At 40.3% G+C, this 24425-nt stretch overlaps 2 protein-coding genes across 9 annotated transcripts in view; both read left to right on the top strand.

Moving 5' to 3' along the window:
• neo1a (neogenin 1a) overlaps nucleotides 1–16777 on the top strand; it is a 143839-nt gene extending 127062 nt beyond the window's left edge. For 2 of the 8 annotated variants that reach the window (XM_087794478.1, XM_087794474.1), the window contains exons 17-28: nucleotides 2845–3077; nucleotides 7328–7466; nucleotides 8425–8532; nucleotides 8617–8811; nucleotides 9286–9354; nucleotides 9427–9565; nucleotides 10586–10830; nucleotides 11176–11268; nucleotides 11445–11615; nucleotides 12860–13147; nucleotides 14163–14296; nucleotides 14709–16777. In XM_087794478.1, coding sequence (XP_087650604.1) covers nucleotides 2845–3077; nucleotides 7328–7466; nucleotides 8425–8532; nucleotides 8617–8811; nucleotides 9286–9354; nucleotides 9427–9565; nucleotides 10586–10830; nucleotides 11176–11268; nucleotides 11445–11615; nucleotides 12860–13147; nucleotides 14163–14296; nucleotides 14709–14861 — 1967 coding nt within the window. In that variant the 3' untranslated portion in view covers nucleotides 14862–16777. Of the gene's footprint in view, nucleotides 1–2844; nucleotides 3078–7327; nucleotides 7467–8424; nucleotides 8533–8616; nucleotides 8812–9072; nucleotides 9106–9285; nucleotides 9355–9426; nucleotides 9566–10585; nucleotides 10831–11175; nucleotides 11269–11444; nucleotides 11616–12859; nucleotides 13148–14162; nucleotides 14297–14587 lie in introns of all 8 variants that reach the window. The other 6 variants (XM_087794481.1, XM_087794482.1, XM_087794475.1 and 3 more) reach the window with 6 other exon arrangements.
• Nucleotides 16778–17913: 1136 nt separating this feature from the next.
• Nucleotides 17914–22141, top strand: psma4 (proteasome 20S subunit alpha 4). The gene is made up of 9 exons (XM_087794473.1): nucleotides 17914–18014; nucleotides 18310–18332; nucleotides 18434–18476; nucleotides 18912–19074; nucleotides 19155–19232; nucleotides 20722–20810; nucleotides 20875–21005; nucleotides 21239–21362; nucleotides 21916–22141. The coding sequence occupies exons 2-9, from the start codon at nucleotides 18330–18332 to the stop codon at nucleotides 22068–22070; spliced, it is 786 nt and encodes a 261-aa protein (XP_087650599.1). The 5' UTR covers nucleotides 17914–18014; nucleotides 18310–18329; the 3' UTR covers nucleotides 22071–22141.
• The last annotated feature ends 2284 nt before the right edge of the window (nucleotides 22142–24425 follow it).

Raw genomic sequence — 24425 nt, 5'->3', positions numbered from 1 at the left:
TCAATACAATACAATAAATAATAAAAAAAATGTAGAGACATTAACATAAAATAAAATATATCAAATAAATAAAAAATACATAACATTTAATTGTACAATATTTACGATCCGGACTGCAGACAGATCTTTTTTTTGTTTATAAATCTGTTATACTGTCGTATTGAAAGCGTTGCTTTTAAATAGGATTCATTCCAATGAAAAAATGGAAAAAAATCTTCTGTGTATCATATCAGATTGTAAAGAATTGAGTTGGAGTGGCTTCTATTGAGGTGTTTTCTAGTCCAGAATAAGGAAAAACTACAATATTTTTATTAACATGGTCAAGATGTCTCGTATATTTCTTTATCAGTGGAAAATGTGTAGCTTCCAGTGTGGTCTTATCATCACATCATGTTACATTTACTTGTGTGCAACTACTTTTTCTCACAAACGCACACAAAAGCAGATTCCCAAACTTGCGTCTAGTCGACTTTTAAGTGTGGAAAAACGCGACTCTAATGTAAAGCTGTATCCGGAGAAGTGCTTTAAAGTTTTTCAAAGAGTGACTTTATTTGCCACAAGCAACACATCGCAGCTGTTTAGATACACTCAATCTTTGAATGCGGTTCTGCTCGTTTCCCCTGGCGATGAATATGGACAACCCCGTTTGGCTGCCAGTCAGATAATCTATAATTCCTTCAGCTTTAGATCCCGACCCTGTTACTGATCAGTGGCAAAGTCCCAATCCAGTGTGCTCGACAAATGGTCTTGAAGTGTGAAACGCTGCCAGTTAAACCGCGTGATCTCCGAGTTCACTCGGCTGATGCGACGGCGTCAGAAGACGAGCGGGCCGTGATCCCCGTGGTGTCTCCGAATGGGGGCTGCACCCGTCTCCCCCTCAGATCCAGCCTGACTCTAGCCTTGATCACTCCAGTTTGTCTCCGCTATTGCGGAATTGCACCACTGGGTTCGGGAGGAACGGCAGGCTGCATGACATGAATCATGTCAACAGGCTTCCAGGGGGGGCGGCAGTCTAAGTGCCTCCTCACACCCGCGCCCTGTCATACTGTACCTCTCCCCCTCGCAAGAACCTTCCCTCCTCCTCCGCACATCATCCGCACACACCCGGACCCCCCGTGGTGGCTTTGGCAACCCTTCGTCAGATCCAAACGTTTCCTCTCAGAGCAGAACCAAAGCCCACCACCAATCATCTGCTGCTGAATCCTCGGGGCCTCTTCCCTTTCCTGCCAGTTTGTTCAAGTCGGGATTAAAAAGAGGAGCTGACCTACATAATTCCTACACTTTTGGAAAAAAAAGAAAACTTGGTGAACTTGCGAGAGCGGCTGGGATGCACCACAGCGTTGAGTATGTAAATGAAACATTAGACTCGACAGAGACAGAGAGGTTGTCTTCTCAGTCTCTGGAACTTTGTCTGCTCCTGCTGCAGAGTCAGCCTTGCGAACAGAATGGCGGGCAGTCGTGTTCAAAGACGTGTCAAATGGACTCGGACAGGGAGCTTGACAACCAACAAGTGGTTGAAGGGTGTCATCATGGATGGCTGCCCGAAGTTTTTACTTCCCTCCCCGCTAAGCCGCGGACAGATCGGGAGCACTGAAGCCTGCGGCGCCTCAGAGGCCGTCGTGTTGTTTGTCACATGTTCGGCCCGTCGTAACCTCTCGCGGCGCTCGTGCACGTTGATAAAGAGAACCGACACTCGACACTTGTGTGAGCGAGTAAACACTTCAGCCTCTGAGCAAGGACAAAGCATTTTACGTTGTTATGCAACTAATTATTTCTATTCCTGTTGAGCTCCTGAAAGAGAGATTTGATGAGTCGTATGCAGGCGGTTAAGCAATAGCTTTACATAATAATAATTACAACACAATTACACAAACTGACCTCTATTATTGTTGCTTGATTCTAAATGTTTGCATAGAACAGAAGATTTGTCCATGAACTTGTTATTTAAAAATGTTATTTGGTCAACTTATCAGATCACAGTCAAAATTGAAAATACAAAAGAGAAAAGTTATATAATTTCCCAAATTAGATTTAAATTAGGAAAAAACAGAATCACCTCAATTGCTGCCGATTAAATAAACGCTTGAACTCAGAAATGAAACTTCAAGTCAGTGAAACATACAGTGCCATAAAAACACTGAATCGGATTGATTAGCTAGTGATACATCAATCAAACTTAACTGACATTTACTCATGAGTAAAAGTGAAAGTGGCTTCCTCACAACGTTTTGAAGCACATCTACCCCACTTTGAAGCATTTTTAAACCTACTGAAATGTCCTCAAATGATCGCGTCACACCTGGTCTATACAGTAGTTTTTTTTCCTAAGAGATACAAACCAGAACACAGAAGAAAAACTTAAATTAAAAAGTGTTTACTTTCGGCTGCAGTTGCCAAACTTGTCTCTTGAAATGTCTTCACTGCTCACTCGCCTGATCTAGGAACGCACATGCATATTTACTGTCCTGCTGTTTCCCAGCTGGTTCCCAGTGACGGAGCACGAAGAAATGAGTCTGACGAATGTCGCTGGCTTCATTTTAGATCTCCATCTCTTCTGTCCCTGTGTAGACGTAGCATTGACGCTCAGTAGTCGACAGTAGTTTAGCTGTAGCTGTGTGTAGATGTTGATTTGCTCTGTTCTAATAGAACTTTCTCTCTCCCTCTCTTCATCCTCCCCGACCCCCGTTCTTGTTGCTTGTAAATCCTCTTTTGTTCATCTTTTTTAACTCATTAACCTTCTTTTCTGCCACACCCTGCATCTGTATGACGTCCAACCATCGCCTTTTGTGTTTTTAATTTTGTTCATTTACGTGCACGCATGCGGGTTAACTGCCTGCCGAGCAGATCCCATAGACCCCGATGTTGACCTGTATGAACTCTTCCATGCTCCATACACCCCAGTACCAGACCCCACTCCCATGATGCCGCCTGTTGGTGTTCAAGCCTCAGTGCTGAGCCACGACACCATCAAGGTGACCTGGGCCGACAACTCGCTGCCCAAGAACCAGAAGATCACGGACAACCGCTACTACACGGTGCGCTGGAAGACCAACATCCCGGCCAACGCCAAAGTCAAGGTAAGAGGAACGTTGTGATGTAACCTTGGAGGTTCGGCGTTAATATTTATGGTGGAAAATGATGTAAGAGATTTGATGTGGTTCAACAAAGAGTCATGCCGTGTCATAATATTTGTCAGGATCATATTCAGAGATGAGAAATTCAACAGAGTGAAGATGTTTCTCATAGTTTCGTAAAAAGTGTCAGAACTGAGCTGTGAATGAACTTTGAGACACATCGAGGTGAAGAACTCAAACCACTGAGGACCAGATGATGTCACACCTTTGACATTCTCGCTCCCGCTGTCATAGCTTTGCATTGTTTTATGAAGGTGAGTCACTGCGGCTTTAGAGGAAGAAAAGTTTGACGAAACATGTTGAAGAGAGAAGTGAAGATGTAATAAGATTTATTTTTTTTAGTTTTACTTTTTATTTGATATATATATATATATATATTTATTCTGTATGTTAATTTAAATGTTTTCAGATATATTTTAATGAAATGTTTTAACTGAAATATATTTATTTTGTTCTAATAATAACGCACATTTTCCACCATTTCGACACTTTTCTATTTGGTGATTCTAATTAAAGAAATATAAATGTGTTTTTTTTTTTTAATCTGAAATCTTCCTAAATTAATTTTCAACATTTTTCTTATATTGATAACAGATTTATTTCAGTATTATCCCAACATTTCTTTTTGCTATATATACTTTATTTTCCTTTTTTTCCTCGTAATTTAAGTCATTAACACCTCCTTTTTTTCTCATTTACTTTAACTTTATTTAGTTAAGAAATTAGTCCATAAATTGATTTTGTCTGTTTGCACTTCAAACAGGGACTTTATTACTTAGGAATATTAGGAAACTCATATCTGTTGCAGTATAATGTGCTATAGTTTACATAATGCTTAGTCATTATATTGTTGAAACAGCTTCACATTGTGAGCTGGTGAGATGCTCGACTTAACTGCACAAATAAATCAATGTTGGCTAATCATCACCGCTAGTTAAAGAGAAATATGGATCCTAAACAGAATATTTGAGCGAGTGATTATTTTTCACGAGCTGAGTTGCGGTGATCGATATGATCATGTGAATAATGAAACCGGTTCATGACGTAGCTACAGCCAAACGTGATCAGGTTATTTGTTAAGAACTTCTTGTACACATGAAACAAGCTAATCATTCATAGAAGGAATGAAAACGAGGCGTACAATCCTGATTAAAAGATGGGTTTTGTCTCATATTCTGATATAATTGAATCCAGAAATGGAATTTATATTACGTGCTCAAAGCGTTGAAGCGTTTCAACCACTATCAACTGGATTTTAATAATTCTTCAGCAAAGAGAAAACCCTCACTTTGATGAGGCTAAAAGCAGGACTTCTTTGCTATTTCTTTTTTTGCCAAATTTACCTGAATAATTGAACTGTCTGTGCCGGATGAATATCTGCCGATCAATTATTAAATTGTAATCTCCAGCAAGCTCATTTCTACACTTCATAGATGGTGAAATGATCAAGTGAAGCCCGGAATATTACATTAAATCGCGCTGGGCAGAGTCATTTTAATGCAGGTCTGGCGTGTGTGTGCGTGTGTGTGCATGAGTGTGAGTTTAATGAACAGGTTTAGTCAGTCACCGTGAGCTGAGCCAGTCATGAGATGTTTGAGATTCAGCCTCTGATTCTTGACCTGCAGCTCAATTAAAATCATTCCTTCTCCAAGTATAGGATCTGTGTGTGTCTACGTGTGTGTCTACGTGTGTGTCTACGTGTGTGTCTACGTGTGTGTGTGTGTGTGTGTGTGTGTGTGTGTGTGTGTGTGTGTGTGTGTGTGTGTGTGTGTGTGTGTGTGTGTGTGTGTGTGTGTGTGTGTGTGTGTGTGTGTGTGTGTGTGTGTGTGTGTGTGTGACCGAGCAGTGCTTCGATAAAGGCTCGCGTTCACTGATAAATTATTCAACAAGGACGTTAAGAACTGTGAGCAAGAATAAGCAAGTGCAGATCTGACGCTGCGTTCGTGCCTCCAAATACCTTCTCCCGGTGTTAATGCTGCTTGTATTCCAGATAAAGCTCCTCGCGTCCTCCATGCTTGGTGTGTCCTTCTCAAGCAAGCAGACCAGTATATCCCACCCTAATCTTCCACAACTCAACTGAAAGATCCCCCGCTCTGATACCCCAACACGTTCTAAAGTCTTTATATTTACAAGCCCGTCTTCTGTGGAGTCTTTTCTGGTCCAAGTGCTTCCTGCTCTCCGTCTAGCCTTGCCTCTACATTATTGAAGAGACGGCAGGTCTAAAATGGGAAGCATTTATGTAAAGTCTCACGAGTGTTTCTCTTTTTTTTTTCTATATCCCACTGCCCTCTGTTTGACACCCACACGGGAGCGCTGCACTTTTGACCCCCTCTTCCAAAAGTCCTCCATGTTGAGAGAGTAGTTAGCGACGGACCAGCTGAGAATCTTCCCTCTTTGTTTGTTTCTCTGTGTACGTCGAGGGACGCTCGTCTCATCAGGGGCTGGGATTAAATATACAGTCACAGTCGCTGGCAAAAACAGAATTAATATTTACTTAACGGCCCACGACGGACAACATTTTGAGCAGAAATATGGAACTTTAGCAAAACATCATGAAAGATTGAAGAGGACTGTCTTATCCAGACGGAGGAGTATCTTGGAATCTTGTTCACAAGTGAGGGCGGTATACAGATGCATCTATTGGTCAGTCGTGGTCAACAGAGAGTTGTGTTTAAGGGCATAAAAATATTAGATTAAAAAAGTATCTTCCTGCTCTCTTATACAGTATGATCACAACAAATTAAACAATTTAAAAAGTTTTACCTAACCTTACCTTACCTTAACTTTGTCGGGGAACAGAGAAGAGTTAGGATGAGGAGCTCAGTCAACTGGGAGAGACTTTAAAACTGCTTTCCTCTACGTGTAAGAAAGCGAGCTGAGGTCTGATCATTCTCAAAATGGAAGTTAGAGTCATGAATATTGCTTGGAATGTAAAAAGAAAAACGGTATTATTTTTTTTAAAGTGGAAAAAAAAAGCAGAGGCAGCCATCTTCATGTGACTATGTAATGCGAAGATGTTCCTCAATAACAATCTACAGGAGGTTTTGGGGCCTTTAACGCTGACCCCACCTCCGATAAATGTTTTTTTTTGGAACGTAACAAACGTTTTCATATATATTTGTTTTGAAATTTCTGCCGGTGTTGATCCAGCAACTCTGTGTAATAGTAGTTTGTTGTCTGGATATTAAAGAAGCTTCTGGAATGAGAATGAGCCTCCGAGCTGTGAGACGTATTCATGTCTTGTTTGTGAAAATCACTTTCCCTCGTTGAAGCTGCCGGTCCTGGATTATAAAGCTTGATTTCATATCTTTAATGTCGTGAGATTCATCTCGATGTGTTAAAGGCTCCTCTTTCAACACCTCAGGCCGATAATCCTCTCGCCAGACTAGGTTTATTTGTCCAGCATTACAATGTAAACAAATCAGGATTCGATAAATCATAGTTTTTATCCTATATGTAAACACACAAGCGTGCTACAAATATAAATTACTTACTTCATTACTTACAATTTTGCAGGGAAGATGGAGAAACTCAGAGCAGGGATAATGGGTCACATACATTCCATTTGAAATACCTATAATAGCTTAAACATGAATTGAAATTTGAAATTGTGTTGGTAAAGGTATGTGTTTTGTGGGGAGGTGACCTCTGAGTAGCTATTGACTTCTAAAGTAAGTCTTTAGAAATAAAACTACACAACAAACCACCATCGATAAAATACTTTCACTGCTTACATTGGTGTATGAAACCTGGAACGATGGCTGGTTACTCACTAGCTAAATATAAACATGTTAAAAATGAATGTCAGTCTGTGGATCTGCACTTTAATCTTCATACATGTTGAACCAGTGGGTCGTTCTTTTGTTGAAAAGGGCCTCATTGAAGAAGTTCAACATAAAAGTCTCTATTTTCATCCAGTTTAATCAAAAAATAACTTCTTCACTGATGGACATTTTTAATTTTAAGAAATAAACATCGGCATTTGCAGTTTCAATTTATATTTTTTTATCTCACTCATCTTGTCATACAACACTAATTTAAAAAATGTTGTGTATTTTATGTTCTGTGTTTGTATAACACAGTATATTACATAGATCACCGACCAAATTATTTTGGATCAAAGGCCACCAATATTCTCAGGCTGACCTCAGACATAACTGTTATAAACAACTGACTCCTCCTCTTGTCCTCAGGTGGCCAACACCAGCAGCCTGAGCCATGTGGTGTCGGGACTGAAGCCCAACACTCTGTACGAGTTCTCAGTCATGGTGACGAAAGGACGACGCACCAGCACCTGGAGCATGACGGCGCAGGGAACCACCTATGAGACCAGTACGAGACTCCACCATAAAACTTCTTTTTGCTGCATTAATTACTGACAAACCAAACCAAAGAAAGTTCAATTAAAGTTTGTTTTAGGACATAATATTGGACTTAATCGCCATAAGAAGAAAGGTGTTGCTCTCTTCAACGTTCAGCAGCGTAAATGCAACAGTAATGATGATCACAGCAATAATTGCACGACTGGGCGTTTCTGGCTGACAAACAGCGCGTCAGGAATGTGCGTCTTAGCTTTTAATTAGACGTCGAGCTTCTCCCCATTTTGTTTTGATCCCTGAAGGAGAGAAGTTAATAATTAAAAAGTCTACTTTGTAGATCTCCAGAATCTTGTTATTATTAAAGCTACCTTGCCTTCTCTGGAAGATGCTCTTTGTTTCCCCGTTTCCCACTAAATCTAATGAGATATGACTTATTATTTGCATAAATTGCTTTTTATTGTGGAGAACTATTTTCAATCTGATAAAGATACAATTTGTGTATTAAAACTGCTACAAGAAAAAAATATTAAGATAAATACTTTTTTCGCTCTAATGCATTGTTTTTTTCCTGCAAGAATTAAAAAGTAATTTACTAACGAAAGCCATTTTTATCTCAAACTATCACATAAATTATTATTAGTTTTTCTTCATTTTCCTGTTTTGTATAAGAAGCATTTAAATCAATGTAATAAAGATTCATTTTGTTTATTAAAATCCACCCAAACTTCTACCTCAACAAAAAAAAACAAATAGAATAAATGCTTATTTTCTCTTATTTTCTTATTTATAGTCTTTCACTCCAAGAAAAAAAAAAAGGCCATTTTATCTAAAACCGAAAGGTTGTTTAAATGTGGTTTAAGTCGAGATAAAGGAAAATAAATGCAAGTTATGTTTTCTGTGAGAAACATCTCTTGTTTAATCCCATGAATTATTTCCTGTCCATCGCCCTCACTCTGTCATTTCCCCGACAGTTCCCAGCTCCTCCCCGAAAGACGTGACGGTGGTGAGCAAAGAAAACAAGCCTCGCACCATCATCGTCAACTGGCAGCCGCCGTCTGAAGCCAACGGCAAAATCACAGGTTTGCGAATCAAATCTTTTTCTCTCATCAAGTCGAGAAAGTTTCATCAGATGTAACTTTTTTGTTTTTTTCCCCCTTCAACAGGTTACATCATCTACTACAGCACCGACGTGAACGCCGAGGTGCACGACTGGGTGATCGAACCGGTGGTCGGCAACCGTCTGACGCACCAGATCCAGGACCTGACCCTGGACACCACCTACTACTTCAAGATCCAGGCCAGGAACTCCAAAGGGATGGGACCCATGTCTGAGGCGGTTCAGTTCCGAACACCAAAGAGTGAGTGAAGGGAGACGGATTGACGAAAACACAAATTTCGATCCTGATTTGTTGATTGACAGGTTTGTTTTAACAATAATTAGTGCCAGAGATCCAGATGAAGTGCTTGATTTGTTTGATGCTGCCGATCGTCTACTCTCGGTCCACTGTCCCTCTCGTCCTGACATCTGTCTCTCCCCTGCGGCTCTTTCCAGCTAACCTGTTGTTTTTTTTTTTGCTTTTTATTGTCTCTCCCTCCCTGCTCTCCTTTGGCCTGTTAAGCTGAGTCCTCTGACAAAATGGCTAATGACCAAGGTAAACTCACCCTTCATACTTTGTTTCGCACTGCTGCACCTCCACGCCTCAGATGTTCATCCTCCCGACTTACGCTGCTCGCTTTCTTCCCGCTCATGGATATTTGAAGGAGCTTGAGCTTGTGAATGTTTCACAGAAGAACGCCGTGTTCACTCCCGTGTTTTTTCTGTTTTTCTTCAGCCTCCAATCTTCCGTCCAAGCCGGGACCCTCGGGCAGCCAACTTCCTCTTGATCCCGGCTCGACAATCGGTGAGACTTTGTTTTTCACAGAGTGAGGAACCCAAAGCTGGTCACGCCTCTTATCACTTCCTGTCTCTGCAGGTAAAGGGGTCGGGCTCAACAACGGAGAGAATCACATCCTGGTCATCGTCATCATCATCTCGGTGGGAGCGTTCACCATCATCGTGGTGGTCGTCGGAGCCTTCCTGTGCACCAGACGCACCACCTCGCACCAGAAGAAGTGAGTCATGCTAGTGTGTTCTCGGGCAGAGCTGTGTAGTGTCAAAGAATCTGGCGATACGATATGAGTCAACGATACAATATATTGCGATACTGTAGGAACAACAATATTGAAGTATTGTCGAGTACTTGACTCTGGTGTTGCAAAATGTACAGACCACATGACACTTCACCTGCTATTAATGGTGTTGCAACAAAAACATTAGCTTTAAAATCTTCTGGGGTCGACTGTATCCTCTGGTCCTCAGTCATCAGCGGGATCTCGCAGGATTTTGATGTTCATTTAGCTGTGAAGGACGTCATGACTGCTGCCACCTCGCAGCCAGAAGTGTAATTGCAACAGAAAATGATAATTGTTTCATGTTAGACACACATTTTTGAATTATGAACCATAAAAAACTTAAAAGTGTTAAGAAATTTTCTTTTTTTTTTATAATCGATACAATGCTGTCAAATATCGATACAATACCTCCACTTTTAAATATTAGGAAATGTTTTTTGCCAGTATTTAAAAAAGAAAATAGGATCTCTTTGTGGTATTTTGACATTATATGTCATTCTTTGTGTGAATTCTTTCACAATAGAAACACTTTTTTTTATTATTAAGCATGTATGATATGTCATTAGACTACACATATTCTAAATTATATATATTATTATACAATCTTTTTTTAAATTATATTTTTTAATTACATTGTAAATTGACAATATCAACATTTTTCTTTTCAATAAAGAAAATATAATTTTTTTTTGCAGTTTTTTGTTTAAAACAAAAAGTTTTTTGTTTTTTTAATACATATTTTCATTTGTTGTTTTCAGACATTTTTTGTTGTTTTGTTCGACTGTAATTGTCTTTGGTCTTAAACCTTATTGTGTTATATTCAGTCTTAAGAAAAGTGTTTTTCTGGCTTATTTATTGTGCCAGGTTTGATCAAACCTCTTCTGTTGTTAAATAAACCATTTGTTTATTGGAATAACTCGGGCGAATATTTAAAAAAAATATTATTTTTTTCCCCCTCAGGAAGCGAGCCGCCTCTAAATCCTCCAACGGCTCGCACAAGTACAAGGGCAACTCTAAAGACCTGAAGCCGCCCGATCTCTGGATCCACCACGAGAGGCTGGAGCTCAAGCCCATGGACAAGTCTCCGGACCCCAACCCGGTCATGACGGAGACTCCCATCCCCCGCACCTCGCAGGACATCACCCCGGCCGACAGCTGCCTGGACCGAGATCCACACCTGCAGCAGCGGCGCAACTCGTACCGTGGTCAGTCTCGCTCAAGGGGTGGGGGGGGGGTCATAGAGGGGTGGGGGGTGAGATGAAAGTGTAGCACGACTGGATTGGTCCAGAACTTTCTTTTAATTGGAAGTGCTCCCAGGTTGCCCTCAGGTGAACGATTGTGTAAGTTGTGTTGCTGTGATACTCATGCACCTCATTTCATGCTCTTCATCTGCATCATCGCACGTTAACACTTAAGTTGCAACACTGTGTCAGCGGCTCAGCAGGCGACGAGTCCACGGCTCACATCCCCGAGCTGTGAAATGAGGTCAAATAGACACCGGCGTCGACGCTCTTCTCTGATTGGCTGGTTTCCACCCTACCTTTTTTTAGGCCATGAGTCAGAAGACGGCATGTCCACACTGGCGGGCCGCCGAGGGATGAGACCTAAAATGATGATGCCTTTTGACACGCAGCCTCCTCAGCGTAAGTGTGTTTGGAAACATCCTCAAAAAATCAAGGACAACAACAAACGTTGTGTCCGATAGATGCAGAGCTTCATGCTTCTCGATGTCATCGCCTGTTGACTTGTGTGTTGTTGTTGTTTTTGTTGGCATGTGTCGTCCGTCTCCATCATCAACCTGATTTATCTCCATTCACAGCTGTGATTAGTGCTCACCCCATCCATTCCCTCGATAACCATCACCACCACTATCACATGGGCAGCCTGGTGTCACCGACACGCAGTTACCTCTACCACCATGGAGGTGGACACCCGCGCGCGCACGCTTGCATCACTCCTCTTTCCCATTTAGACAGGGTGGATTCTGCAGGTGAGACGCTGCCCCCTAGTGGATGAGGATGTGAATGACAGGGGGTTAGGAATACGTGTTCAAAGAAAAATACATGTATATATAAAATGTGTAACAACTAAACTGAAAAATAATATGTAGTCGTTTGGGTTGGGTTAGGTTTAGGTAAAAAGGTTCTTGAGCTTGACCAGAGGTCAGATATAGTCGATACTGGACCACAGAGTTATTCTGCAGTTTCTTCAGAACATCTTTGATATAAATTTTATTTTATTTTTTATTGTTCTATGGATTTGTGGGTGGGTTCACTGTATTACTTCTCTTTTTTCATGTTTTTTTTAATCGGAAAAATCATTTAATTTGAACCTTATTCCGTAATTATTTGACATCGTACAAAGATGGAGTCCATGGCTTGTCTCGACATGAAATCTAAGGCCTGGTAATGATTATCTCACAGGCTGCAAATGACAAGTTTAAGACGCCTGATTTAAACAAAAGTAATGTGTGGTTATAACCGAATTAAACATATTGACACGAGAAACTTAAATATTTTAGATGACGTCATTTCTATTGTTTTATCAGAAAGAATCTTCTCAGGAACATTTCTTAATACAAAACATTTATTTATTTGTTTTTTACTAATTTTATTTTTCAAATTAAAATACAAAGGACTTAAAACAACAACAAAAAAAGGAATAATACAAATGGATAAATCAAGAATGATATGATACAAAAAGAAATAAAATAATGAGAAAAGAATAAGAACAAAGTGCCAGCAGAGAGATGATAAAATGAGAAACATATTCCAGTGTTCATGTTGCAGTTAAATAGTGTATGTATGTCAGAGTCCACATGATTCCTCTCAGAACAGCAACACAAAGTTGCATATCAGTCATTGTCCTTCCCTATAAATACAGAATATTTTAATACATTTTGTATTGAAGACTTTAGAAAGTGTTATTTTCACTAAAACTATTAAAGAACTGTGTGAAATGTTGAAGCATGTGATGCCCTGTAGGCTGAATGACGTGTAACTACTAAAATAGTTCGTAAATGTTTGATTCTTAACCGCATCAGGACGGCATGTGTTTTACAGTTTGCAGTGTCATGAGACACATGGTTCTTGTAGTCTTGCTGCTGTTAAAAGGGTTCTGGTGTTACGTCCTGATAGAACCAGGAACAGTCGTATAACTTAACAATCCCACAGTGATTTGAAAACCCAGCCACGAACAATGTGATTAAATGATGCCCGACTGCTCGCCCTCCAGAGTCGGTGAGGAACACCCCGTGTTCAGAGCCGCTCCCGCCGCCCACCGCCTCCTCCCAGGTCTCCTGCCCGTCTGAGATCATGGCCGACCCCGAAGGCAGCTACCACGGCTCCACCACCACAGAGGAGGAGGTCAGCTACAGCAGCAACCTGCCGCCGCACCGCTCCGCCCACCCGCACGCCCACGCCCACCCGCTCAAGAGCTTCGCCGTGCCCGCCATCCCCGCCACCGGCCACCCGTCGTATGAATCCCCCGCCCTGCCCAGCACGCCCCTGCTGGCTCAGAGCGGTAAGTACACATGTCCACATGATTTTAAATCCAAGTTTAGATTTCATGGACCACTGTCCATAGCGGAGTTTCCATTTGTATCCAGTAATTCATTTATTTGTAAGACCTGAGTCTCTGCCGAGGGGCCCTTTTACTAGACTTTATTTAAACAAAGATCAATTAAATACTTGACAGAGATTTGTGTCGGCTCACTGCAAATAAATATAATAATAACAGTTTTTTAAGGGGAGTCAAGTGAATTTTGATTTATTTAATGATAGTGTTGCAGAGGGAGGCAACTCAAATTCTTAAGGGGCCACATTATATAGAGGGACCCTTGTGAGGGGCCGTCAAGCCACAAGAAAAAGGCAAAAAGCAAATAGACAAGTAGACAAAATGAGAAATAAAATTCCTATATATCGTTTTATTTTTTTCAGGACACAATAAAATAAACATAGACTTAAATATCCTACACTATGTGTGTATTTCATCTTTATATTTTTTATATGATCTTAATATTCAATCAAATTATTTTAAGGACTAAGAAATTCTCGAGAAGGAAAGGTGAAAATGGGGGGATCATAAAACGAAGAACATTAGGAAGTTATATTTGAACTTGAACTAGTAATTATCCACGAAAATAAATACATTTTAAATAAAATAAACACTTCTACATGATCATTCTCATCAGTCTCTGAGCTCAAGGGGCCACATAAATCTTGCCAAATGAGGCCCCCACACAGCATACAAAAGAACAGAGGTGTTTTTAAGTGTTTGTCCTTCAGTTCCTCCATCTTTACTGCATTATCACAGAGAAGCCATACAAGTGAATGAAGAATCATTAATGAATGGCTCCTGAATCCAGATAAAACCATAGATCATCAATAAACTGTCACATTAGAAATTGGTCCTGAAAATAACTCAAATGTGTTCAGGACTATCAGAGTGATACATTAACTGAAGGAGAGAAAAAGATCATCTTCTCTAATGTTGGTACCGAGCCACTGAAACATTAATATTCTGTTTCTCTCCTCAGGACCGACTCACCCTCACGTTGTGAAAACGGCCTCCATCGGGACCCTCGGGAGGACACGAACACCGATGCTGGTCAACGTGCCCAACGCCCCGGACGTGCCGGAGACCAGTAAAATGCTGGAGGACGTAGACAGCGTGAGTGTAGCGCCCCCTGCTGGCTTCTCGTAGCGGCGCACAATGTGGGGACGTCCAGGTGTTTTTTCTTTGAGCACTGAACTGAGAGAAGTTGATTTTTAACCACCGTTTCTGTTTGTTCTTTCTCTCTTCATTCTTTTCAATCTCACCATCTTTGTTGGCTGCCTTTTTTTTATCGATTGATTTAAATCAACCCATTACCTACGTTTATTTTTTAATCAACCGGTTCTAACCTGCTTGGCTGTCGATCGCTGCTTCTTTTTTTATTTATTTTGGCTTCAACTCCATCAGCCCATTTGAATTCCCAGCTCATCCCACTCATCCTTTCTCCTCCTTGACGGATCCCTGACTGACCCTCTCTCCTCCTCTTTCTCCTCCTCCCCTCCTCTTCTCCCCCCTCTCACCCTTCCAGGTGCTTGCCTCCCTCCCACCCTGCCCATCCCCCGCCCCCCGCAGTAACCCTGTTCCTCTCCCTCAGAGCTATGAGCCCGACGAGCTGACCGAGGAGATGGCCCACCTCGAGGGCCTGATGAAGGACCTGAACGCCATCACCACGGCACCATGAACACACACACACCTGCGCTCACCACACACACACACACACACACACACACACAGAGAGAGACCTTTTCCTCGAGTTGAAAATGATCAAAAAACAGGCGAGAGCCACAGGCCGATGGACGAGAAATAGCCTTTGTTGCTCTTGAAACTTTGGCCCCGCAGTGATAAGAAAAAAAAACACAAAAAGAAATCAATCCTGACGGACTCTTTGGACTCTTCACCCGACTCGGTGCTCGATCTCAGGGAGGAGATTTCGCCACGAGAGGGACGTGAAACGGAGACGCTTCATCTTTTTTTATGAAGACTCATTCTCAGAGACGATGAACTTTTTAAAAAAAAAACCTTCCGCCCCGGAAGACTGGATTTCTGTTTTTCCGTGGCTCACCAAAAGACGGTTGATTCTGATGTAAAGAGGAGAAAGTCCAAAAAAAACAAAAAAAAAACATGCTGGTATTGTATGTTGGTGCTCATGCTGAGTCTGAACACAGTGTTTGTTTGGTTCGTGTTCCTTTTGTGCATCTTTGTATCTATTGGGCCGTTTCAGTGAAGTGAGCATTGACACCAGCGCCCCCCCCCCCCCCCCTCAACACACACACCTGTTACACACCTTTATTATTCATATTTTTGCTTTTATCCCTTTGTTTATTCCTTATTTCATGTTATTATATTCTTTTTTACACACATATCTTTATAAACATGTACAGATGTAGCTTTTTTTTTAATGCTTTCGTTTCCCTCGAATGTTTTAATTATTATTTGGGATGAAATTGGGGATTACAAGTTTGAGAAGCCTCGAGTGTTTCTTCACTACTTCTTGAATGTTCTTCGATTCTGATTCGACATCTTCTCCCCGGCTTCACGCGCACACGAATGGTCGCTGTCGTAGCGGGAGCCCGGATTAAAAAAGCCTTACCAGCGTTTTTGTGTTGGATGGTGCGGGCGGTTCCCGAGGACGTGTGGGTCTTCACCGTTGGATGTTCAGTGCGTACTCTCACCAGGACTCAGGGCACTAACCCACGATCCTTTCCAACTGCAATCTCACTCCATTGTTTTTGTGTCCTGCAAGTTTGACCGAATGTGTGTGTCGTCTCCAAAAATAATGAACCGTGTGTGCATTTCTCTGCTGTTTCTCATCCACACAGGTTCTTTTTTCCACTCCAACGTGAAGCAAAAGACGCCTTTTGAACTCCCAGATTTTTTTTAAACTCATTTTTGTATGAAGAAAAAGCTGGTTCTATAAACAAATCTGATGTACAAAAGAAAAAAAAAAAGCTCCATCTAGTTTTTCATGACCCTATTACCCAAAGAATTTGCAATCATTGTTCTACTTTGTGTGATGTTTCTCAGAAGTGTGCATCGTCATGAATGTCAATTTAACTGTAACAGATTTTTACTATGGATCCGATCAAGGTGACATTTTAAGTGGTACAACGAGGGAAAACTTAAAAAAAAAAAAAAAAAAAAAAAGTGGGGGAGAAAAAAAGGACCGCACTCCATTTTGGGAAATGATCTATTATTGAGTTGTCAACAGCTGAACCTGTATTGCACTTTTTCACAATTTTTAAAAACATTTCTTACATATCTTGTGTTTTGGAATATCAAAAGCAGTTTGTGTCATGTAGTGTCCTAGCTAAGCAGCAGGCAGCTGGTCTATGTTTATTTTTTTATTTCTTCTGCTTCAGAGATATTATTTCGAGCGGCTGAGTGTTTACTTTGCAGCTCATGACGAGGAGTTTCGTTGTCGCTTGTCATGTACAGAGCTTCCGTTGCTTTCTGTAGAAAAAAAATCTGTGGCTTTTTTTAAAAAAAATGTTGATGAGAAAAAAAGTTCTGGAGGGGAAAAAAAAAAGATGTTTTTTTTATTGGTGCGCCTATACATTGTGTATACAAACATTATGAATACTAACAAAGTTAATGTTTGTCTTTGTCTCCTTTTTTACACACATGGTCATGACACAGCAAATATTTACAAACTGAAGCTTTTGTTTTAATATCTGTTTAGTCGACAACAAATTCTTTTATTTTTACTTTCAAAGACTGTAGTGTTGGTATTTTCCCTAAATTATTGTTCTCTAATTTAGTTGCAGTTCTCCTCTGTAATATCTAAATGATACAAATAGTTGAATCGTATGATTAATAAGAATGTATTGTTTTCAGCAGCATTACATTTTGCATTTATACGTTGACTCGTTACAATCTTGTACTACATCTTGTCAGTATATCACAACTTATTGCTATTTAGGGAAAACACAATAGCATGAATGTCAATAAAAGACTTCTACAGCAGCTACACAGTAGACAATATAACTTCTGTCCAAATATTCTAAAAGAAATTCAATACCCAACCTGGCAATTCTGGGGCTCAAACCCAGATTCTCTCACGGGGCCTTAACGACCAGAGGTGTTGTGATGTCCAGAATATAAAGGCCAAGACGACTATTTATTGCAGCGTTAAGGTAAGATGACTGAGAGACACAAGAATGAATATTTGGGCTCCAAGAAAATTTGACAAAACAAGCTTGAAGCTTCATTTTCCTTCTTTGGACCATCATTTATATACTGTATAAAATAAGCTTCATTGATCTTCATGCAGGAGGTTCAGTTGTTCGAGAGGATGATGGAGAGATGAGAGAGAAATCTAAAGTGATGGATGTTGCAGATCATTCCTCAGACTGCTGGAGTTTAGTGTTCAATGGCAGCTTAAGTAAATGGACCATAGACTGCTTAAAAAGACCGTTTTCTTGTTCAATATCACAGAAGATCATTTCGATTTCTAAAAGTTTTCTGGGGTAATATATCAATATGTATTTAATATTTTCAATAGCCATTTATACTTCTTATTTAAAATATGCATGCGTTAACTTATGCCATAAAAATATATATTTATTTTGTGACGTGTGCTCGGTTGTTTTTCCTCCTGTTCTCCTAATGTCCAACAAATCTCAAGGGACAAACTTCATATAAAGAAAAATACATAAGATCGTTTAAGTGATGAACCAGCGTGTAGTCTTCCGACCGCGAGGGGGCGCCCTACAGACTTGAGCCTTATTTACAGAAGCAGCTTCCGCCTCACTCCCGTGAAGTGAAACAAGTGATAGCAAAAGACTCTCCTTCTCGGCCAAACTAAGCGCGCTAACTCTTTATCAGACATCAGGAGGTGAGTTTTCTTTTTCTGAAATAACATCCATAATTTTAGTCTTTAGATTTGAAATAAAACATGTAACGTCTCGCCCGAGTAAGCATTAGCATCGTAGCTGGGCTGATATTGCAAATTCATTCTGTGGCTGTAGCTAGCTGTTAGCTGTCATGCCGATTTATTTTTTCCTGTAGAATGTTGAATATTATTATTAATTCAACTCGTGGTTATTATTGAGCAGTTTATTTGTTATTATTTCGACTTTTAAGCAAATTCTGTTGATCATTGTGTTAATCTGTGGTTTCGTGTATCTCAGGTGAATCCAGACACGAGAAAATGGTAAGTTGCTAAAACCTCTACTAAACAATCCAAACATTAACGTTTAGTTAAATATGTTATTAGGATTGTTTCCTTACATGTACTTTCTTTGTCTGCTTCAGTCTCGCAGATATGATTCCCGGACCACCATATTCTCACCAGAGGGTAAGAATTCTCGCTTCGTCATGATGGTTTCACTTTCGTCGCCAGGAGTTACTTTCTTGCTTTTCAACACAAAAGATTAAAAGTCATGTTTGATATAAAACTTGATGCAAAATAAATCAGAAATGTCTACTGACTCCATCAAGAAACATCTTAAGACATTTTTATTTGTGCAGGCTTTTCCTTGATTTTCTGGAACTCTGTGTTGTTCTCAATATTATCTTGACCTTTAAAATATATACTTCATTGAATATTGTTTTGATTTTTTTTTTTAAGCGCTTTGTGACCCTGGTCTGGAAAAGCGCTATATATATACAAATTACTTGATTACCTTCTCTTCTGGTTGTTCTACGCCCTCAATAGGACCTGTTTGCCATTGTAGCACATTTTTTATCCAGCATTTGTATCTTAATATTTGTTAATTCCTGTATATTTCAGGTCGTCTGTATCAAGTGGAGTACGCCATGGAGGCCATCGGTCATGCTGGAACATGTCTGGGGATTCTAGCGAATGATGGCGTTCTGTTGGCCGCAGAGAGACGCAACATCCACAAACTGCTGGATGAAGTGTTTTTCTCTGAGAAGATCTACAAGCTCAATGAGTGAGTACATCGAATCTCAAACATGTACTGTGGACCAAAGTTTTTGTTATGACACTGTCTATTTTGTTTACCTCTCTCAGAGATATTGCTTGCAGCGTTGCTGGAATCACATCAGATGCTAACGTGCTGACAAACGAACTGCGATTAATCGCACAGAGGTGAGAATTAATAGTTAAAGTATATTTGAGAGTCTTAACAGGCCGGTACAGATTTTGACAACTTTTCTTTATCCCCTCTAGAAGATTAAACACACAAGTCACTTTTGATTATTTTGATCACGTCAAATATCAACAATAAAACTGAACAATACTGTACATAAAACACTACAACATAAATTAAAGGGAAATAAATAATTAACAATACAAAACTCATTAGTTATAGTAAATGAAATAACTTGAACTAAAATAAGTGCAGCCGATATAACGGCATGTTTTTCGTTACAAATATTATGGGTTATAATTGTTAAAATGCCCGTGTGTTTTCTTAAACCCCTGAACGCACCATAGCAATCCTGCCCCATTGAATGCCTCATTTTCGTATATGAAGTTGTACAGAGAAAGTAATCAGACATCCTGCTTCTCCTTATTTTAAGAAAGTTCTATGGATTCATCATCATGAATATAAATTAAATCTAGTGGGAAAATAAAATTGATGTTTTTTTGCATTTCGATCAGTGCAGCCCTAATTCAAAGCCATTAAAAAAGTGTTGAGTTAAATTTTCAGTAGTTTTAAAAATTTGATAAATAAGATGTTCTTGGTTGTTTCAAATCTCGATATATCTGAGAATATTATTAAACTTTTCTAAATTCCCACCCTGGGAGTCGAGGAAAGATTTTCAGTGGACTAAAAATATGTTTATTTTATTTACCATTTGGGTAAAATCATCCCCAAACCTAATATAATTTATTGTGTTTTTTGCCATTTTGGTCAATTGTAAAGTAGGTCTTTAATTTAAAATTCAATTTTTATTAAAGTCCTAAATTAAACTAGTACATTATTGCTGGCACCAATATCTTTGGAAGCTTTATAGAGATGGAAAGGAAAAGTTTCCCAATGTTGGCTACATGTTTAACTTGCTGACCACTGATGTAAATTCGAGTGAATGTTCATAATTGGGAAATGCTTTTAATTGAATGTATGACCCATCTTGTACTGAGACTAATATGCAGATGACCTTTATTTCTGGGCAACTTTGACAAATAATCTATGAAGAAAGTGTGTCTACGATAGCTGCACCGTCTTAAAGCAGCATGTGTCCACTTTTTAAAGTTGTAAATATTGAAGCAGAAGCATTTATTTTTATGTAATAGGATTTTCATTGCAGTGCTGGTACCACAACAATTGCAGGACGGACAGATGATTGCCCGCCTATGACGACAGTCATTGTCAGTTGAATCAGTTCTATAGACTGCACTACAGCTCAGCATCGATTCATCGATGTCAGGCTTGCGAGCAGCAGCTCTATTTCCTTCAACAGCCACATCAGTGAACTTGGCTTAAAAAGCTGCATCATGTGCATTTCATCGTTCCTCCTGCAGACTGTTGACTCGTACAAATCCATAGATTAGCCGCATCATTGTACAAGCAGCAGGGTTCAGATCGTGTAGAAAGAAAAAAGACCTTCATCTATAAATCTTCATCTTCCAGATATCTCCTGCAGTACCAGGAGCCGATGCCCTGCGAGCAGCTGGTGACGGCGTTGTGTGACATCAAGCAGGCGTACACACAGTTTGGAGGTTTGTAGCATTTTGTCTTGAATGAATGAGTAGAAATAAAGCCACGTCTCTATGTTTGCTTCAGGAAAGAGACCGTTCGGCGTGTCTCTGCTGTACATGGGCTGGGACAAACACTACGGCTTCCAGCTGTACCTCAGTGATCCCAGCGGCAACTACGGAGGCTGGAAGGCCACGTGCATCGGCAACAACAGCGCCGTGAGTGTTTAACTACCCAGTTTAGTTCATTTGCTGCATTTCTATTTTCGCTAGAATGCAAATCTGAATGTAAATGATTATTAGGAAAGATATTTGATTATGAAAAATGATTGATTCAGACACAAAACAATAGTTCTCTCCTGTATTGACTTTAGGTGAATTCCAATATTTTAAGTGTTGACCTTCATTTCAATCAATGTCCACTAAGTTAAGATTGTTCTCCTGGCTCTCAGGCTGCAGTGTCCATGCTGAAGCAGGACTACAAGGAGGGAGAGATGAGTCTGGGAGCTGCTCTGGCTCTTGCTGTCAAGGTTCTCAACAAAACCATGGATGTCAGCAAACTCTCTGCAGAGAAGGGTAAGTGTCTGAAGCCCAGCTGGGCCTTATGCCAAAACAATATTTATTTCCTCACATCGTTCCGTGTCAATTCTTCCCTTTCTTTCCCTTAACATTGTTTTTTTAAGTGTCGGTATTTTAAAATGTGCAAGAAAAACTGTGGAAAGTAGCCTTATTTTAACATTTTATTGACATTAAGCAAAGAACAATACACACTCTAAAAACAGAATACAAATAATTAAATTTAATGTAATTATATCAATGTGAGAAAACACAAGTGTAGAAAAAATGTAATCGTCTACTCTAAGAAAAAACAAGCTGAATAAAATGAAAGTAATAGAAAACTGCTCAGAAAATATATAACAGTCAAGTTTCTACATGAATTGCATTGATGACAATCGAAAAGCTCGTTTTAACCATGAGAATTTAAATCTCACGCAGAAGTCTAGACTAGAACTAGTCGACTAGAAATGTGTCACGATGAATGATCATGAACAATTACCGGCCCTCGTCTGAAGTCTGTAAATGTAGAACGTTGACTCGACAAGCGTGTGACAGTCATGTTGTGTTCCAGTGGAGATCGCCACCCTGACCCGTGAAGACGGCAAGACCAAGATGAAGGTGCTGAAGCAGGAGGAGGTGGAGGAGCTCATCAAGAAGCATGAGGCGGAGGAGGCCAAGGCTGAGAAGGACAAGAAGGAGAAGGAGCAGAAGGAGAAGGACAAATAATCCTTTGGTTTGCCTTTTGTCCTCCAAGTCTGTACGCTTTAGATTTTTTTAATAAAAGTTTGGAAATGGGTCTTCAAAAGTGCCGAGTCAGTTGAAGCGACACGCGTTTAAATGGATGCAGTACCACAATTTCCCAGGAGAGGGTGCTACCATTCCGATCCAGTTTATCAAGGCCTTTGTGTTCACGAGACATTTCTCTCTGAAGACTTGACCCAGTTCAGATTCCTGGTTAACGTGTCATTTTACCGACATTAGAAAATTAAATGTGTCTAGTTCAGCTGCCATCTTAAAACGATTGAATGTCAGCATGGTTATAACGACTTAAATTAAAGGAGTAACTTAGTATTGTTCCAGGAGAGAAGACGATGGCGTCATCTTTACAAAATAGACATTCAAACGTTTGTGTGACCCTCACCAGAACTTCTGCCCGTTAGCCTTTCGCCATCATCTTATGGTTCATTTTCCTATTTCGTTATGCTGTTAGAGCACAAAACTAATTCTCTCTATTAGTCTGATTAAGATGGACTCCTGCACTGTTTTTGTCAAATGGTGTCAGAAGTGGGATGGTCAGAGAAGATGGAGGGAAACATTTGTGAATCCTGCAGCTGTGATGAAGTGAGGATTGTTCTGTGTCTCCACTGATTGATTAAAAGACACCAGTGGGCGGAGCCAGATGACACGAGTATGTGATCCGAGGACCAGAGTGGATCTGGACACAGCTGTTAGGAGAACATCAATGAAGCGAGGACGCCACCCACCGCGTCGTCTCCTCTGCCGATGTTCTCCGGTGGACTTTAATGAGACGTCGGCGGCGCTGGTTGATTTAAAGGTGCAGATGCAGTGAGGTCATGGTGTTCACATGAGCTCCGGGGGGAGGATCTTGGCACCGGACCCCCGTCACTAACACGCTGAGAACCAACACACACCAGACCCAGGACTGAACCGTCCCGGTCCGAGAGCTTCTCTTCGGAGTGTCCACGGGCTGGATCTCTTCTAGAGCATGAGATCCGTCTCTTACCAGCGTAAACACAAACCCCCCAAAAAAAGCAGTGGAATGTGTGCAGTGGGAGCCGGAGGATGAGGTCAGCCGGAGGCCAGGACAGGTGGTATACATCAGAATCAGGGCTGACATCTCAGCATTAACTAATCCAAACATGAGGAAGAAGGTATGTACTGGGAGGGGACAGGGGAGGAGGAAGGAAGGCTGCAGATCAAGGGGGGGGTCTTTACGATCGTCCTCTTATCTCTTGTTGCAGCTCGAGTTAGTGGAGAGTTGACCTGTTGCTCCTTCAAACATGAGGCTCTGACTCTTGGTCTGGTGGCTTCAGGGACTTTAGACGAGTGTTGAGCTCAGACCTGGAGATGGAAGGACTGAAAGTCAGGAGTTAAAGTTTATGACTGTTCAAAATAAAGCTATATTCCTTCACAGCAAGAAGGTTGCAGCTTTCTGTGTTTGTATATTCTCCCCGTGTTGTGTTGGTTTACTTCGGGAACTCTGGTTTCCTCCCACAGTCCAAAAACATACAACGGTTGATTGGGAACTTGGGGAAAATGTCCATAAGCATGAGTGTGTGTGTGAACGGTTGTATGTCTTTGTGTGTCCTGCGACAGACAGGCTTCCTGTCCAGGGTGTCCCCCACTACTTCCCCTAACAAACTGGAATAGGCTCCAGCCCTCCTGTGTAAGGGAAGCGTTAGGAAGTGAATGAAAGGCCAAAATTGCATTTTTGTTTTTGATAAATTCATTAAATAAGCACATGTATTTATTTATTTTCAGATACTCTATTAAATTATTTCCAGGGAAGAAATGGAGAAAGAAATAGTCACAAAAGGTACAAATGAAAATTAGAAATATATATATATATATATATATTATATATATATACATACAATTACAAATTAGCTGCTAAGTTCTTGAGCCAAACAAGCCAAAACAGTCAATCAGGCCTGACGGAAATTATTTTTATTCACTGGTTCTTACAATTAGTAAAGAATAATAATAAATAAATAATAGTGTTGTTTTAGAAGCTTAATTTAGCTTTATTTGTACAAGTGTATCATGTTTTATTCTTGAACATGGTTTAACTGTATTTTATTCATTTCTTAAGCATTTTACAACACCTAAGTAAACTTACTTACTTACTAAAGCTGAAACAGCACCGTCTAGAGGCAGGAGGCCTTCACTGCACTGGTCACAAGTTGATAAACGGTGTATTTACCTTGTTTATATTTCTGTCTGTAAACCTCCTTGATATTGACTGATGAGTGCAGGTTATATTAAGATCTAAGAACTCTATAAATATTACTTACTTACTTACTTACTCTATAGAAGTGGAATGACGAGAAGGGATAAATG

Source organism: Callionymus lyra, chromosome 6 (genome assembly GCF_982586985.1).
Source record: "Callionymus lyra chromosome 6, fCalLyr1.hap1.1, whole genome shotgun sequence".
Lineage (NCBI taxonomy): Eukaryota > Metazoa > Chordata > Actinopteri > Syngnathiformes > Callionymidae > Callionymus > Callionymus lyra.
Note: the sequence above shows the minus strand (reverse complement) of the source record. Positions and strands in the feature narration are given on the sequence as shown.